This window comes from Mustela lutreola, chromosome 4 (assembly GCF_030435805.1).
Source record: "Mustela lutreola isolate mMusLut2 chromosome 4, mMusLut2.pri, whole genome shotgun sequence".
NCBI lineage: Eukaryota > Metazoa > Chordata > Mammalia > Carnivora > Mustelidae > Mustela > Mustela lutreola.
The window spans coordinates 42,841,436-42,857,836 of NC_081293.1; the positions used below are offsets into that span (position 1 = coordinate 42,841,436).

General features: G+C 52.8%; 1 protein-coding gene across 2 annotated transcripts in view; it reads left to right on the plus strand.

Moving 5' to 3' along the window:
* The window catches only part of GRID1 (glutamate ionotropic receptor delta type subunit 1), a 693,966-nt gene that overhangs the window by 219,915 nt on the left and 457,650 nt on the right, over nucleotides 1-16,401 (plus strand). For both annotated transcript variants that reach the window (XM_059169718.1, XM_059169719.1), the window contains exon 4: nucleotides 948-1,153. In XM_059169718.1, coding sequence (XP_059025701.1) covers nucleotides 948-1,153 — 206 coding nt within the window. The remainder of the gene's footprint in view (nucleotides 1-947; nucleotides 1,154-16,401) is intronic.

The window sequence follows — 16,401 nt, forward strand, 5'->3', positions numbered from 1 at the left end:
GATGGCTCATGCAGGGCTGAGAGAAGATTGGGGCCCTCGTTAAAAATAAAATAAAATAAAATAAAATAAAATAAAATAAAAAAGTCAGCATCTTGGTACTCGGAGGAGTACCAATTGCATTAATTGCATTAATATGCAATTAATATGTGGTTTGCATTAATATGTGGTTGAACTGGGCCCCAAGCAACTTCTGAATGCTCATTCCCTAGTAATTTATTCCAGCTCCCCCTGCTCCCTTTTTGCCTTACATCCTGACCTCTTAGTGACACAGAGGAAAGAGCAGGACTCTCTCTCAAGTGCTCCTCCAGAGTCTGAGGACGGTGCTTGTTGGAACATCTTGGACCATGTGCTCACCCTTGAACCAGTCAGGATGTGAAGTTCAGGTTGGATTTGGGCAGTCACTCCAGCAGGAAAGAGAGTGAAAGAGGGGTTCCATCCGGGGAAATCAGGCTGCTGGAACAGGACAGGGTCCCAAGCCTCAGGGCTGGGGTGTGAGGGCAGGGTTTTCAGTCACGGGATTGGAGCTGGGCCAAGGTTGGGGCCAGTGGCCTTAGCTCACCTGCTAGGCTGTGAGCATAGAGGAAGGTGCAGGGAACTGGGGCCGGGGTCAGGGACCACCACTGCACATAGCCTCGAGGACAGAGCTGCCAGAAGTTTTGTTCTCATTGGGTGGAAGCAGTGGGGAGAGAAAGAGAGGTCATCACAAAGGACTTCCTGGCCACAGGACCTGTTGGAACAAAGGGCATACTCCTTGTGTTGCGAGACTCTGCCTGGGGCTGGACGCTGCCACCAAATAGATGTGTCCAGGTTTTCCCACTTCCATTCACGGGTCACTGAGGCAGACATGCGCCCTGCTTATGGCAGTGGCCCATAGCTAGTGGGGGCCATTGGGGTTAGATCCTTCCTTCTTAAAGATCCTTCTTTCCTCCCCTTTCTCCACTGCTCAGATATCCGTGGGCTCCAAAGCTTTCTGGATCAGGCCTCGCGGCTGGGCCTTGATGTCTCTTTACAAAAGGTGGACAAGAACATTAGCCACGTGTTCACCAGCCTCTTCACCACCATGAAGACAGAGGAGCTGAACCGCTACCGAGACACGCTCCGCCGCGCCATCCTCCTGCTCAGCCCACAGGGGGCCCACTCCTTCATCAACGAGGTAGGTGGTGGGGCCTGGGGCCACAGGAGGCTCTACGCAGGATGCCACGGTGGACCCACTGGGGCTGTCCGTTCATGCGTGGCCAAAATGGGTGTGGGGACTCCTAGGTGCTGGGTGTTTGGCACAAGCCGGAAGGAGTTAGATCCCGAGCACAGCTTGGCTCCTGGCTGGTCCTCCGCAGGTTACCCAAGGCCTACCTGGACAGTGAGGGGCTGGGAGCAGCTGGCGGGAAGCCTATTTACAGGTGACTGCCAGAGATTTTGGAGGCAAAACTTTGGGCTGTTGTTTCTTTGTATCGTTGTTGTTTTAAATTTCCCCTGTTTGTTGGCAGGTGTAAGCCTCTAGGGATAAAATAAATTTTCAGGTTTCTGCAGAGGTGGGCAGCTCTGCCTTTGGTATTTGCTAGCACCTGGTGGAGGTGTCGGTTGCACATTAGCAAATGATACTTGGTGCACAGGCTGATACTTTTGGTACCTAAGCTAACCAGTGATTTTTTTTTTAATGCCTTTTTAAGGGTTAGGGCCTTCCAAGGAAGACAGGGCCCATCAGTTTAACAAAGAATTTAGTAACAAAGAATTTAGAATTTAGTAATTTAGTTGTGAATAGCCAACTAGAAATACGTTCTGAGCTGGCTTTTGCTGGCAGCCCTGATGGTCTGATGGCAGGAAGGTGACGAGCTGGAGTTGGCAGGTCCCTCTCTGGCCTGGGTTGGTTTTCATGGGGGAGCCCGGGAGGAGGGGGGATGTGCTGGGGGTGTGGTGTGCCTGGGAGCAGGGATGGCCCAATGCGGTTTGTGATTTCCTCTCAACCCCAGTCACCTACTTGGCTGTCTCTGATTGAAAGGAAAATGAAGAGAAAGGCAGAATTATACTAATTCCATTTGATGTACTTTGGTTGCTTATTCCGCTTTCTCCTCTAATTAATTATTACTCAAAATGCTACCTTATATATCAGGAGCCAGCATGAAGCCCACTGCTGGGGAACTTAAAATTCGGAACGCTTAATTTGGCACATTGGCTGGCAGTCCTGCGGCCCTTGGCTAATCAGACCCTGCTAATGCCGGTGGTCAGCCAGCCTGTGATGTCCTGTCGGCACTCGGCATTTTCTCTGGAACGCGTTTCCCTGTAGGAAGTGATTCAGGCCAGTAATGGGCAGCCTAGGATTAGCAGCACTAATGTGTCCGGCTTTCTCAGAATGTTCCCAGCAGTGTGTGTCCCAGTGTCTGCTCATAGGAAGGCTTTTCTCCTTGCTAAATTCCCCAGGCCGGGCAGGCTCCAGTGATGGTGTCTGCTAATCCGGTCGCTGGCCTTCTCCATCTCTCTTCTCGCCCGTCCCTTGCCTCCTGTCCTTGCTTCCTTTCTGCCTTGCCGCTGTCCCGCCATGAAGCTTCGGAGTGGGAAGAATATTGGCTTTGGAGTTCAACAGATATGGGGTCAAGTCCAGGCTCCTCCACTTCCTGTTGCTGTGACCTTGGCTGCTTTGCCTCACCTGTGTGACCTGAGCTTCTTCATCTGTAAAGGACGGAGGAAGGAGGCAAGAGGCCAGATGAAGCCTGTGGTTCGTAGCTTCTCGGGAAACATCTGTTCTCTTCCACTTACATATTCATTGTTTCCCTTCTAGATGAATTCAGCCCATGCTCTGTTTCTAGGCCCTGCAAGGATTTAACACGTAAACAAGACTGGCCTAAAGATACTATTTCCAAGTGGTTCATTATACAAACTCCTGCAGTGTTGGAAATACTTGGCTTGGCTTGGGCCTGGCGCCTTCTTGATCCCCGTCCCCCGCACCCCGTCTGCATTTGCAAAGTCTTAGCTTTGCTGGGTGCTGCAAAGTGCTGCTGGGTGCTGGGGACTTGCCCTGGGAGTGGCCACTCTTTTTTTTTTTTTTAAGATTTATTTATTTATTTGACAGAAATCAAAAGTAGGCAGAGAGGCAGACAGAGAGGGAGGAGGAAGCAGGCTCCCTACTGAGCAGAGAGCCCAATGTGGGGCTCAACCCCAGGACCTTGAGATCATGACCTGAGCTGAAGGCAGAGGCTTAACTCACTGAGCCACCCAGACCCCCTGGGAGTGGCCACTCTTAGTGTTGGGCAAGAGTGGCAAGCCCCTGGGAGGGGTGGCCAGAGACTATGGGGGAAGATGGCACCCAGGCTTTGTGCCTTCAGCTCTAGCTGGTCAGAGTCCTGGTTTTTGATTTTCTGTCGGGGTGGGTGGCTGGGTGGGGGGTGGGTGTCCTGTCTTGGGTACCCAGTGTGGGTGTTTTGTGTGCTTTCCCTAATGTTCACACTTCACGCACAAGGCAGCTGAAGTCGAGGAAGTTCCCTGTTGCTTCAGGTCCTGTGGGTAGCCACCAGGAGGACTCAGCAGGAGTCAAGTCTAGATGTGTCCCACTCCAGAATCTCCAGCTGCCATGTTGCTGTGATGATGGTGGTGGGCAGATGGGGTGTGCTACCTTCACGAGGGGAGGACATGGTTCAGCAGCCTCCGTCCACAAGCCGGCAGAGGTTTTCAGGGCACTTATGCTCCAAAAATTTTGGTGTATGTACTAAACTGGGTATGGGAGGAGTTTCCGGACTCCGGCAGGCTGTAGGACCTGGACCACTGGCTAACCCAGGAGGTCCCCTGGGAGGGGCCTGGGCATGCCATCCCAGCACAAAAGCTTCATCTACTGTCTGGACGTACTGCCGGGGCTTTGCCAGCAGACTGACCCAACCTCTCCTTTGTTGGGACAAGGACAGAGGGTGTGCACAAGGCTGATCCACTGCCGGGACATGTCCTGAATTTTATGCATCTCAAAACACTGTTTTGGGCCAGCAAATGGCCTTAGAGCCCTAGTGCTACTCATGACAGGTGGCTTTGGTACCCAATCAGGACTGCATGTGTGAGCTGTGTTGGGAGTGGGGGTAACTCTTCCCCCAGCTGTAACTTCTCCCTTGCCCACCCAGAAAGCCCGGCTGATGGGAGGAGGGAGGAAGACGGTGCTGCTCAAATCTTCTACACGTTGCTACATGGGAATCTGTTGGCGAGGCTGGTACTTTCACTATCAGTAGTGACAAGTTCTGGATGACACAGACTTGGCTATCTGGGAAGTGCCAGGTGTCCCCATGCTACACGGGGGACTGTTTCTCTGTCCAGTGTCCAGGATGCATGCACTCACTGTGGGGACTCAGCCTGGGGGCCCCTGCACTATCAGCCTCTCTGGGATCCCTCTTGATGAGGGGACATCCTGTCTGGGGGTTTGGGGAGTCTGGCCTTGGTGGTGGGTGGGTGGCAGAGGTGCAAGCAGGCTGAGGCACTGGGTGGGGGTGGGGCGTGGGCTCAGATAATAGGTCCTTCTTTAAGATCCCCTCACCTTCCACTGTTCAGTCTCCAATCCACATTCCCTGCCCTGAGATCATTTCAGCCTAGTTTAAACAACCACCACATGAGTGCGTTATCTCTAAAAGACTCCCCTTGGGGAGACTGGGCTCAGGGGTAACAGCATGCTGGTCCTGGACTGGGAGCCCACCATGGGGTGGCCTCGGGCACTGCTGAGGGTACAGGACATAGAGAATCCTTCCTCCAGCTGGGCCTCTTGTGCTCTGGGCTTGGCAGTAGAGGTCCAAGTAAGGGTAGGTAGTGCTCTCTGATCATCCCAACCGGGAAGTGAATGGAACACATTCTATCCTCAGCTGGGCCTTGGTTTGTCTCCGGGCCACCGCTAAGTGGGGCTTCAGTAGGTGATGATACGCACTATGACACCCTCCTCATGTAGCTTGTCAGTTTGAATCACTGGACAGGGGAGCAGGGGCTGGGGGTGTGTGCTGTCCTCACTCCAGGGCCATGGGAGTTGTGAGAGGGGCCGAGGGACAGAGGCTTTGCCTGAGAATCCTGTCTGTAGCTGTTGGAACCTTCCCCCTTCTGCTCCCAGCTTCCTTCTTCCATTTCACCAGTATTTAATGAGCCCCAGTGGTGTGCCAGATTCTGTGTAGGACACTGAGGCTATTGTCCCTGTTCACGTGGGGCTCCCAGCTTTATGGGAAGGACAAACATGTTAACAAACCCCTTTGCCTGTCAGAACAGAGCTGTGGGCCAGGTTCTGGGAGAGTGCCAAGGATGGAGCAATGCCCTCTGGCCAGGGAGAAATGGGGGTGACCAGAGGGTCAGGGATGCTTCCAGGAGTGGGTGACACTGGGGCTGGGTCTACAGGAATGAACGAACCTTCATTAACCCCATGGCCAAGGTGGGAGCTGGGAGAAGGGGTCTGGAGAGTATTCAGGGACTCTTGTGTTGCCATGGTGGGTGTGCCAGGTGAGGAGTGGCTGGGGCTTAGGCTGTTGTATTAGCAGGAAGGGGTCCCTAATCCAGGGTGGAGAGTCTGAACTTCAGGACCAGTTTGTTCTTGGGGCCCCTTTTGGGGTCTTTGAAGCTAGGAGCTCACTGAGTGCTCTGTATGGCCCCAGTGCTGAGGGTTATGTATGTCTTACTGTTCTTTCTCCTTCAGGCCAGATTTGATGGAGAGATCTCCAGTGCACACTCAGGTTTGGCCCTGGGCGTCATCTCTTCTTCCTGGAGCAGATTCCCTCCATCTGTCCATCATCTGTCCATGTGTCCTTCTGTTCGTCCATGCATCCATCTATCTATCTGCCCTCCCACCTAAACACCCATATGTTTAGGACAGATGGGGTGTCTGCGACAGACCAAGAACCATATCTTGATATGGTTGGGGACACAGAGGTGGTGTCCCCTCCTGGAGACCTGACAAGATGTGAAATGTTGTGGCTACACATCACGACCCTCGTCCTCTTGGGCATTCCCAGTGGCTGGCTGAGTGGGCACACCCCAGGTCTCTCATCCACTGAGGCCTCCTCTGGGCTTGGGGTGGGAGGTGCCCCAGGACTCTCACTTGTCATTTCTGTGTCCCTGTCTCTATTCAGACTTAGGCTTCCCTCTTTCCTTTTTGTATCTTCTTTGTTTCCTCCTTTCCCTTCCCTCTCTCTTTTGTTTTGCTGGAAAGAATAGAAAACTTAACTATTTGAAACACTTATGTACTTGATGGAGAAGAGTTGCCTCTCCCTGTTCCCAGTTCCTGAGGCCGACAGAGCAGCCTGCTGGGGCCCTGAAGCCCGTGTACCATCAGGCTGCCCGTGGATATCGGGCAGCCTGTCTGTCCCACAGGAAAGTGAGCCCCTCGTGGACAGGGACTGGATGGCGTCCACCTTTGTATCTTCCAAGAGCAGCACAAGGCTGGCCCACAATGGCTGCTGAGGGAAAAAAGGCATGGAGATTTGTATTTCTTCCCTCCGATAGAAAGAGCTCGAGGCTAGGTTTTCTTGTGTGTGCCTTGATTGCCTTTTAGTTTGTCTTCCAGTGCTTGGTCAGCTTATCAGCAAGGGCCTTAGTCTTAAAACTTTTGCCTTTACCAAGGCTTGAGTTTGTGTAAGAACACTGCCTTTGGCCTGAAGGGCCAGCAAAGGAGTGGCTGCTCCTGTGGGTGGGGACGTCCCCAGGCCCAGCTTTGGTACAGGGTAGGGGAGAGCAGTGTGCAGAGAGGTGAGTGTCTTGGGAGAGGATTGACGATAAGCGACGGTGTTGGCCGGTGTGGGAGAGTGGACATGTGCATGCACACACACACACACACACACACACACACACACACACAGAGGCTGATACAGTGATACCACTGGCCAGCCACACAGCTGGTACAAGCACACCCTCAGATAAGCACAGTCTAACAGGAACACCCCCCCACCACCACCACTTGTGACCCCCCTGTGCGGATCTAAACATAACTATGCACACACATACACATACGCACACACCAGGATAAAGGCACTGCTGGTGTCAAAGCAGCTGGGGAAGGGATTGCAATGTTGGGAAAGACATGGCTGTTACCACGTGATGGTCACAGCAGGTGACCATTACCTTTGTAGTTAGACGGATCTCCGTGATCTCTTTATGGCAGCAAGAAGGATGGGAGAAAAAGTAGTTAGGGGAACAGCTTAGGGGTAGGACAGCTCCTCATTGCTCTGAGAGTGGGATCCCCTTTCACCCAGTTTGGGAGGAATAGGTGAATAGAAGGAGCAGAGGTGGAAAGGGCCGCGTGCGCTATCCCTCCTCACCCCTGCCCAGACTGGCTTCCCAGGCAAGGAGTGTGGCTGGAGGCCAGTTCAGTCCTTACTGGGAGCACAGCCTGGGTTAGCTCCTGGCTTTGAATCAATTGCTTCTCAGAGTTTGCTGCAGTGAGTGAGTTTCGTCCCGCAATTTGAATATAAAGACTTGCTTTTTAATACATTTATCGCAAAGGAAGATGAAGTAATGTCAGTGTTCTGTTGTCCCACATGATAGATGCAAATATTTCTTACTTTACCATGGTAAATCTTCAGCAGGCGACTTTATCACTCAGAGCTAGGATAATTCTGTGCCATTTAAGTATCATTTACCAGAATATTTTAAATTACTAATTAATTACAGAAGATTAATTTTTAAATGTGGCCCTGCATTTGCATTTAATTGTATCCTACTGTTTACAGATTTTAAAGCCTTAGTACTTCAGAAAAAGTGCTAGGAGTCTGAAAAATTCATTTTTTCCCCTTAGAAATTCTTAGACATGAGCTCATGAGGAAGAGATATTATGTTGAGTTTGTTCTGGTAGGTTCAGAGCTAAAGGGATGCTCAAGGCAACCAAGACTTCAGGCCTGGCTGAGATGGGAAGGGAGCAGAGGCTCTGTATGGCCACTGTCCCCTCCCTTCTCTGTCCTCTTTGCCCTCAATCCTTGCAAATCCCCATGCATGCTGGGCAGGCCTTCGTGGGTTCCTTCCCTGTGGGACATGCCACATTCTGAGCACAGCTCCATTGCCTCTGTCATCTCTAGGTCTGCATCATACCCACCACTTGTGTGGTGACTCTTTGTCCTTCCTTCCCCATGGGACCTAGGAACGTGTGAGGGCAGAAGCTGGGACAGGTTTATCTTCGTGAATTGCCTTTTCAGAGCCTGTGGTTGATGGTTGGCACATGGGTGAATAAAGGATGGAATCCCAGGAGCTTTGACCTCTGTTGTGCACACGCAAATGTTTTCTAGAAGGTGAGTTCCCCAGTGGGCAGACCAAATATATTCCTAGTGCTCTGGCCAAGCAGGGGCACCTGAGTAAGCTGGTGTTTTGGAAGAACTTCATGTTTGATTTTTAATATTTCCAAGGAGCATCCAAGCCCACATCAAGGAAAAATGCTTGCCTGTGGCTGGGTCTTACTGGTGTTTGTTTTCTGGTTGAGGGCTGTTTCTATTTTGAGTTGACTTTTGAATCATGCCACCCATTCCTGGGGCTCAGGAAGGACTTCCTTGGCTGCCTGGGAAGACTGTCTGCTCCTTCCTGGGGTCAAAGAGTGAGATCACGAACCTAAAGTGTGGGCCTGGAGACACCTGGTGTTCTTCCCTTCCTTCGTGGGCCATTAAATAGCCAGCAAAGTGTCACTTCCTCCCTGTGGGCGCCTCTGTGGCTTATTAGCAGTAGGAAGCCAGCAGCCCTGAGAAATAGGCATTTACGGAGGGAAGCAGCTTGCGGCCGTGGAATGACTCAGTTACCCTTTCTGCTCCCGGATCCCCGAGGGTGTTCAGGTTGTGGGGGCCTCCCCTGAGGTGATGAGTCAGCTCATTTGTTGACTGAAGGGCTGAGTGGGGAGCCCAGCAGGGAAGCAGCAGCAGACTCTCCCCAGTGGTGCGGGAAGCAAGAGGAAGGCTGAGCTGCATCAAGAGAGGCAGAGGTGAGGCGAGGTTATCCCAGTTGCCTGGATTCATCTCCCAGCAGCTCTCTGTGCCGTACAGCCCACATCTGTTGCCATCCTCTGCATGCTCCCAAGTGGGGGCTTTGGTAAGTGCTGGCGGGAACTTGGCCTTGGTCACCTGCCACCTGTGCCCAAGCTGCCAGGCAGCTAGGAGGAGAGAAGGCCTCTGCATCCGTGAGCTGGAGCAGTGTAACAAACCCCTCCGAAACTCGAAACTCAGTGTCGTGAAACAATGAGCCTTTGTTGTTACTCATCAGCCTCATAGTCAGCAGACCTGTGTAAGATGCAACTGATCTCGTCTGGGCTTGCGAATGCCTCTGTGGTCAGCTGACTGTGTGGCTGGAACCGGCTGGTTAGGAGAGTGGTTAGCTGGCGGTAAGTTAGGGTGACGGGGTGATCAGGCTGCGGGTCTCTCCTTGTCACACACGCTGGCCCACACTTACTCCTGTGACAGCAGCAGAGTTCCAAAAAGGCTCTGGGCCGCTCGAGGCTGGGGCTCAAACCCGGTGCCTTGTTGCTTCTATAGGTCTCTTGGCCTAAGCCAGCCAAGAGGTCAGCCCAGATTTAAGGGGCAAGGGGAGAGAGCTCCTGGGAAACCCCTCATGGGGGAAGTGCAAAGTCACTTTGCAAAGGGGGTGGTAGGTACATTACAGAGTGAGGAGTTGGGGCCATTTTTGTCATCTGTCTGCCCGGCCCCATTGTGCAGATGAGATTCCTAGGAGCAAGCAGGTGTCCCCTGGCTCTGTGGGTGATGGGGAACCATGTGTCTCCTTTCTCCTACTCTGTTTCAGTCTGGCTCAACTTGGGGGTGAAAGTGGTGAGGAAAGGGTTGTGGACCAGAGGGAGAGATGGAACAGGCCTTTATTTATCAAGAATGCTTATGAATCAGAATGCTGATTCACCTCATCTCCACAATGCTGGGAAGGAGGGGCTATTACAGAGTATTGGAACCTGGGGGTTTAGGGACCTGCGCATGCTCCCAGATCTAGTGACACAGCTGGGATGTGAGTTCAGAACTTCCTGACTCACAGCTTGGCTCTGCTTCACTACATGGCATTGGGAGGAGGGGGAAGCTTGTTGTCTTGACAGATCAAGGGAAGCCCATTTTCCTCCTAGAACACGACAAAGGGTGCATCTGATGGACTTTGCCATTGAGGAGCAGGTGGGATATGGGGAAGGTGGACTGGGCACCTTTTTAAAAAATTTTAAAATTTTAAATTTTTAAAAAGATTTTATTTATTTATTTGACAGAGAGAGAGAGAGAGATCACAAGTAGGCAGAGAGGCAGGCAGAGAGGTAGGGGGAGGCAGACTCCCTGCTGAGCAGAGAGCCCAATGTGGGGCTTGATCCCAGGACCCTGAGATCATGACCTGAGCTGAGGGTGGAAGCTTAACCCACTGAGCCACCCAGGTGTCTCATGGACTGGGCACTTTTGAGGGAGCGTCCCTTGGACTCCACGGTCCTGTGTTTGCCACCACACCTGCAGAGACTATGAGGGGACGCGCAGGCTGCCTCAAACTCCCTCCTCAGTAACCAGAAGAGCAGCTTTCATGCCCTCAGACTCTCACCAGAGTCTGAGGTGATTTCCTTAACCCTTCTGCCAGGTGGTCAATGGGGCCAAGTTGCAGACAGACTGCAGACAGACTGTCCTCACCATGGAGCTTTTCTGAGTTTTGCTTCCCCATCTGTACGGTGGATTGAAATTGATATTTGACCCCGCAGGTTCCTCTAAGAATTAAGCTTGGGAAATATTCTGGAGCACAGCTTTCCTCTTTACTCTCCTTCCTAGGGCCGGCCATCCGAGGGTCTCTAGTAACTGTTGTGTAGATAGGGAGACAGCAAAGTCTTAGAAAATTTAAGGATATGGAGCCCTTAGAGCAGCAAGAACAATGAAAAATCTTGACTCCAGGCAAGGTCGACGTTCCAAATTTTGAAACGTGCTGGAGTGTTAACATTAGGGATTGTCGTGGTGACCTGCTGCTGGGTCAGGTCACCAAAGGGAGAAGTGGGCATGGTTGATGAACTATTAACAGGTGTGTCTAATGCTCATTTCTCCACTGTTTGCTGTGGCATCTCTGTCCCTGCGGTGTGTTCCTTGTGTGTCTTCAGTATCTGTGTCCATGAGTGACATCAGGGTGAGAAAGCCAGGGACAAGGGCACGATTGCAGCCATGGAGATTGCGGAGAAAGACGTTGCTGTGACAGAGCTGTGTGGAGGTGTAGCAGAGAAGAACCAGATGGGAGTGGGATGTTGAGGAAAACACATGTCGACGGAGCCCCAGCTCCGGCCACAAAGGCCTCGTGTGCTGGCAGGTGTGGAGGGCAGAGGTTGGATTCCCACCAGATGGCGGGATGGGAACCACTTTAATTTCGGCAACAAGGGATGGGGCAGAGACCTGAGTGTGTCCCCTTTTTCGCCCTCCTCCTTCCCACGCCGCACAGATTCATTTCCTTGCAGAGGGAATCTGAGCACTTCAGCTGCTTCGGTGGCGGCCGTTCCTGGGGGGGGGGGGTGCAGTGAGGGCTGCTATCAGCACGGAGATGGGGGATTGCCTCTAGAACAGCAAGACACACAGGCCCCTGCTCACTGCCGGGGATGTCCTTTTGAGCCTGTTTACTGGTCTGCTGACAGGCATAATACTCCTTTCCCTGAGGGTTGTGGTGGGGTTTAAATAAGATAAAGCCCCAGGGCTGTACTCTGTGAATGTGGCTTTGTTACGGCGTCTGTGGAGAGTGTCTGGCTGAGATCATGGAACCAGCCTGGGCCACTGCCAGGTCAAGGGCAGATGTGGTAATGGGTCCCAGGAGCCGAGCTTTGGCCAACCCCATGGGAAGGAACCTTGCGTGGTCTCTGTGGGAAAGTACAGCTTCCGGAGCCAGGTGAGGAAAACTGGGTGCAGGGTATACCCAGGGTAGTAGGGGATGGTGCTAGCAAAACGTGACAAGATGCTCAAGGCCCTCAGCCTGTTCAGCTGGGATTGAGGCCTGGCCTCCCACCCCAGCGCTCAGCGGGGGAGATGTCAGATTGGGGGGGGGGTGTGGGTGGGAGGGATGGGGAAGCAGGGGGCCTCTCAGTGCCCCCCTCTCCCGCACAGGCTCCCTGTGCTGGCTGGGCACGTGCAGGTCCTGCCCAGGAGCAGGAAGGAGAGCCCAGGGCGCCTCCCATCTGGGCGCTTGCTTACCTGTCCAAGCATGCACAGCAGCTGGTGTCTTCTCAGGGTCGCTGGTGGCTGGGCTCACAGGAGGAGGAAGAGCTGTTGGTGCTTTCTGCCTGCAAAGTTACTTTTGGAAAGAGAAACCTTCCTTTCATAGCCTGTCAGGTGGCAGCCCTCAGCAAGATCCAACGAACGGGGCCCTTTCCCTGGACCCCTTGCATCGGGTTCTTGGGTGGGGAAAGAACCAGGCCCTGCTCTGAAAGAGCTACCAAGTTTAACTGGACTTGGGAAGAACCACGAGCAACAGAACAAGGCGCCTAGCTGCAAGCACCCAGTTGGAGACAACTCTGTGGCTAGCACGGGCCCCAGGGTGGGCAAGGGAGCAGTGTGTCTGCTGTTCTCTTGCTGTTCTGTGGCGGCCACATGGGTCCATCCAGTCCACATAACCACGTGGACCACTCTTGGCTATTGTATAACCTGGAGCTTTTGAAGACAACCAGAGGATCAGATAAGAATGGCTAAAGCATCCCTTTTGAATGCCGGCCAGGTACAGCCAAGTCACAGATCTGAAGGCCCACGACATGCAGGCAGGGATAGTGCAGGGCAGAGCAGGTGGGCTGTGGGAAGGAGCAGCAGTATAGCAACTGGAGCCTGGGGGGGCCCATCTTTCCCTGAAGGGCACAGTCGGGCAGGTCCCACTGAGCTTCCACCGTGAAGGCCTGGTACAGCCAGTGCATTCTGTGTCTCAGAAGCCAGAAATCTGGACTTTTCTGTGAAATCTCTTTATTTTTTTAAATGTTGGCAACTAATGGCAGCAATTCTAAGCTCTCTGTTGGCCAGCTCTGCCTGGGGTGGGGCTGATACAGCTTGCAGACCATTGAGTGGAAACATCTGATTTATGACTTATATGCTGTCAACTTAAGCATATTAAATATGGGAATGGCATGAAGCGAGCCCCATTCTCTTCTTCCAGGGTTTTCTCACTAGGTGCCAGCAATCATTCTTCGTGCAGTGCTCCTGAGAGCTCCTGTTTCTCTCCTGGTTCCTCCAGGCCCACCTTGTTGTCCGTGCAGCCAGTGTTCTTATCCTTGCTGGTCAGTGCCAGGGTGTTGCTGACCTGCCTTAGGACCCTTCTTTGTATTTACAGGAAGGTCTTGGTTTTTAAGCATGTGGAGTTCAGTTTTCTAGACAGAGGGTCACCGTTGGGTTTGGTCTGTGTCCTTCATGGGGCTCCACAGTGAAGCTGCTCATTCCTTGTCCCAGGGTGGGTAGCTCTCCATTCAGCTCCGTTCTAGCTTTCCAGGGCTGCAGAGAGCTACTGAGTCTGATAAGGGGAACTGGACAATTTCTTAAAAGCCTGACTAATGCACTTGGTAATTCATTGAGCTCCTCTGCTGGGCCCTTTCTGAGCAATGGGGAAGCACCTGAGAGGTGAGGTTGGTCCCTTCTTGGGTGTGAAATATGGTTTAGAAGAACAGGCAGTGAGCCTACAGCCCAAGGAAGTAAGTATCCGAGCCCAGCCCAGCCCATGCTTGCCTGGGATGGTGCCACCTACAGAACAGTGCCTGTCCAAGTTTCAGTTTGCACGTCTTCTAATGGAACAGATGTTCATTGAGGAGTCAATGTGAATCAGGCCCTATTGTGGGTACTGGGGACACCAAGTCGCTGAGACAGACAAGGTCCCTGACTTCAAGGAGTTGACATTCTGATGGAGTCAGGGGGTTTTCACTAAGTCAATAAATGAATAATGTCCAAGTGATTGAGGTGGTGATAACCTACTTGAAGAAAGCAAAGGAAAGTAAGAAGAGAGTGGTTTGGTGGGGACGCCATTTTAGATGTGGTCAGGGATGGTGTGACCAGGTGTTTGCATAGAGACCAGAAGGGCGTGATGAAACCCATCAAGCAATTACTGGCTATAGAGCAATTTCAGAAGATGGAAAAGCACATGCAAGGGTCTTGAGGGTGGAATGAGCTTGGCATGCTGGAGGGTCCATGAGGGGGAGGGGGTGCCTGGTGCAGGGCAAGTCGGGGGAGAGTGGTGGGAAAGGAACATGGGGAGGGACCCGAGGTCAGAGCCCAGAAGACCTCATCGGCCACTGTAGGACTTTGTGGACTTGGTTTCAGTCTAATGGGAAGGTTTGTGAGCAGGTCAGCTGCAAGATCTGGAAAGGGACCGGGCTGAGGGTGTCCTCTCTGCCATTCTTTTGCTCTGACAGGAAGTAGCTCAGGGACATGGAAGGTCTAAGGAGATGGTAGATCATAGTTATCAGGCCATGGGGAGCCAATGTTTGGGGAGCTGATCAGGGCTACTCAGGGTGAGGTGCTCTTTCTGTACCCTTCTTGCTGGGGCCACAGGGAGGGCAGGGGGCCCTGGATGGGTGTCCCCATTTGGAGCTCTGTGCTTGGTCCCCTGCTATGGGAAATCAGGTGGCCTGGCTTCATATCTCACTTCAGTTCTCAGGGGTAAGCACAGCCTCCTGGCAGCCCCCCATGGCAGCTTCCTGCTGGGTGCAAGCAGTCAGCCTAAAGAGCTTTGCATTTTATTAATGTGTGTGACAATGGGCCTGATGGCCTTGCTGCTCCAAGGACTCTCCTTCTGGAAGGGCTGAGAGGACACACTCTTTACAGAACCATCTTTCCTCTGTTCTTCACCAGGGAATTCACGAGAGCAGCAGCAACAGCTAACCTGACCACGACTCACTTTCCTCAGGTCCCTAGTGGGCGTCTGGCAGGACCACTGCTGAGCCCAGTGCAGGCCTTGGCCCCTGTGGGTCTCTGTTCGTTTGCACATGTGCCAATATGTAAACACATTTAAACTGCCTTATGTTTGTGTGCTGTGTGTGCCTATGACAGGGGACAGTTTGCTTATGTGTCTCAGCTTGTCCGCCGGCTTCCACAATGACGCTCTGGGGCTTGTGAGATGTCCCCTGCTACCAGTGCAGTGGGAGACAGTGAAGTGGAACTCCCCCTCCACCCATCCCACCCTTTGCGGCTCCCAACTGTGGCTCCTCTTCTCCCAGCTCCCCTACCCGGCTCTCAGCATCCCCTGTAGGTTCTAGGCCATGACTTTGTGGCCACAGCTGTGACCTCTGCTTTTTGGGTTTGGGTTGTCGCTTTCCCCTTACAACAGGATAGACTTGGGTAGTGCCCCTTCTCCTGCTGTGACCCAGTGGATTCCAATCCTATTCCTGCCACTCATTCCAGACCTGGGGGACTTGCAGTGTTGGGGGCGGGTAGGCAGGCCTGGCATGGCACATGGTCTGGGTCCCTTGGCTCTGCTGCCTCGAGGCTGAGTTTTGGACTCCAGACTCAACCGCTGCCAGGTCCGTGGGGGAGGATGCTGAAGGGCTGCAGTGGGCTGGGACCAAGCACTCCAGACTGCTCAGCCTGGCCTCCCACCCATCCCCCACTGTAACCTTCCACATCCAGCTGCTGCTCTCCAGGTGCTCAGACCCCCAGGGTTAGCCCCCAGGGCCAGCCTCATAGTTCCATCAGGGGATACGTATAGCCTAGGTATAGTGGGAAACTGGAGAGGCAAATAAAAGGTGGGGAAAACTCCTTTTTTTCTGTGTAATGGGGAATGCTGTTTGCACATTTAATTCAGTGGCCACTTAAAAAAAAATCATAACTTTTTCTTTCTGTGAAAGGAGGTGTCCTTTCAAATCTGGCAAGTTTTAGCTTCCAAAATAAGGGAAGTTGCATAATAAGCTAGCTGGGCACCCAGACTGGGCTCTGGAGCCAGGGAGAGGCTGAACAGGGACAATCTGGTCCAGGGCTGTGCGTCTCTCTCCTGCGTGTCTGCCGTTTCTTTCAGGAAGAAAAGAGCCCCGCTCAGAATGGCTACCTGCCCTGGGAAATGCAGAGCAAACACATCCCTGGCTCATTAGTGGCTCTAAAAGAATGTGCAGAAAACAGGTCTGCTTCTCCCACTGGGGTCAGGTCCGGGCTTTGGTGTTTGGCACAAGAGACCTGTCCTCAAGTGGGGAGGACATTTGGGGCAACAGAAGGAGTAAGGGCTTGGAAATTGCACAGTTGGGCTCACTCGCTGAATCTGAGCTCACTGACAAAATGGGGAAGCTTCTGCCTGCTTACCCCAGTGTTGTGGTGAAGTTGAAAATAGGCAATGCATGGGACAACTGCCCAGTATTGTCTGACCTAGAGTGAATGACTGTGTCCTGTTCCCTCCCACGGCACGGTGTCCCTCACTCTGGTCTGATGCTCAGTCCAGAACTAGGCTGTTGTCACTACTCTCGTTTACCAGGAGCAGAGACTAAGGCACTATGAGGTTGTACTATACTTGGGGACCTGGGTTTCCAGTGGAATACTTCTTTTC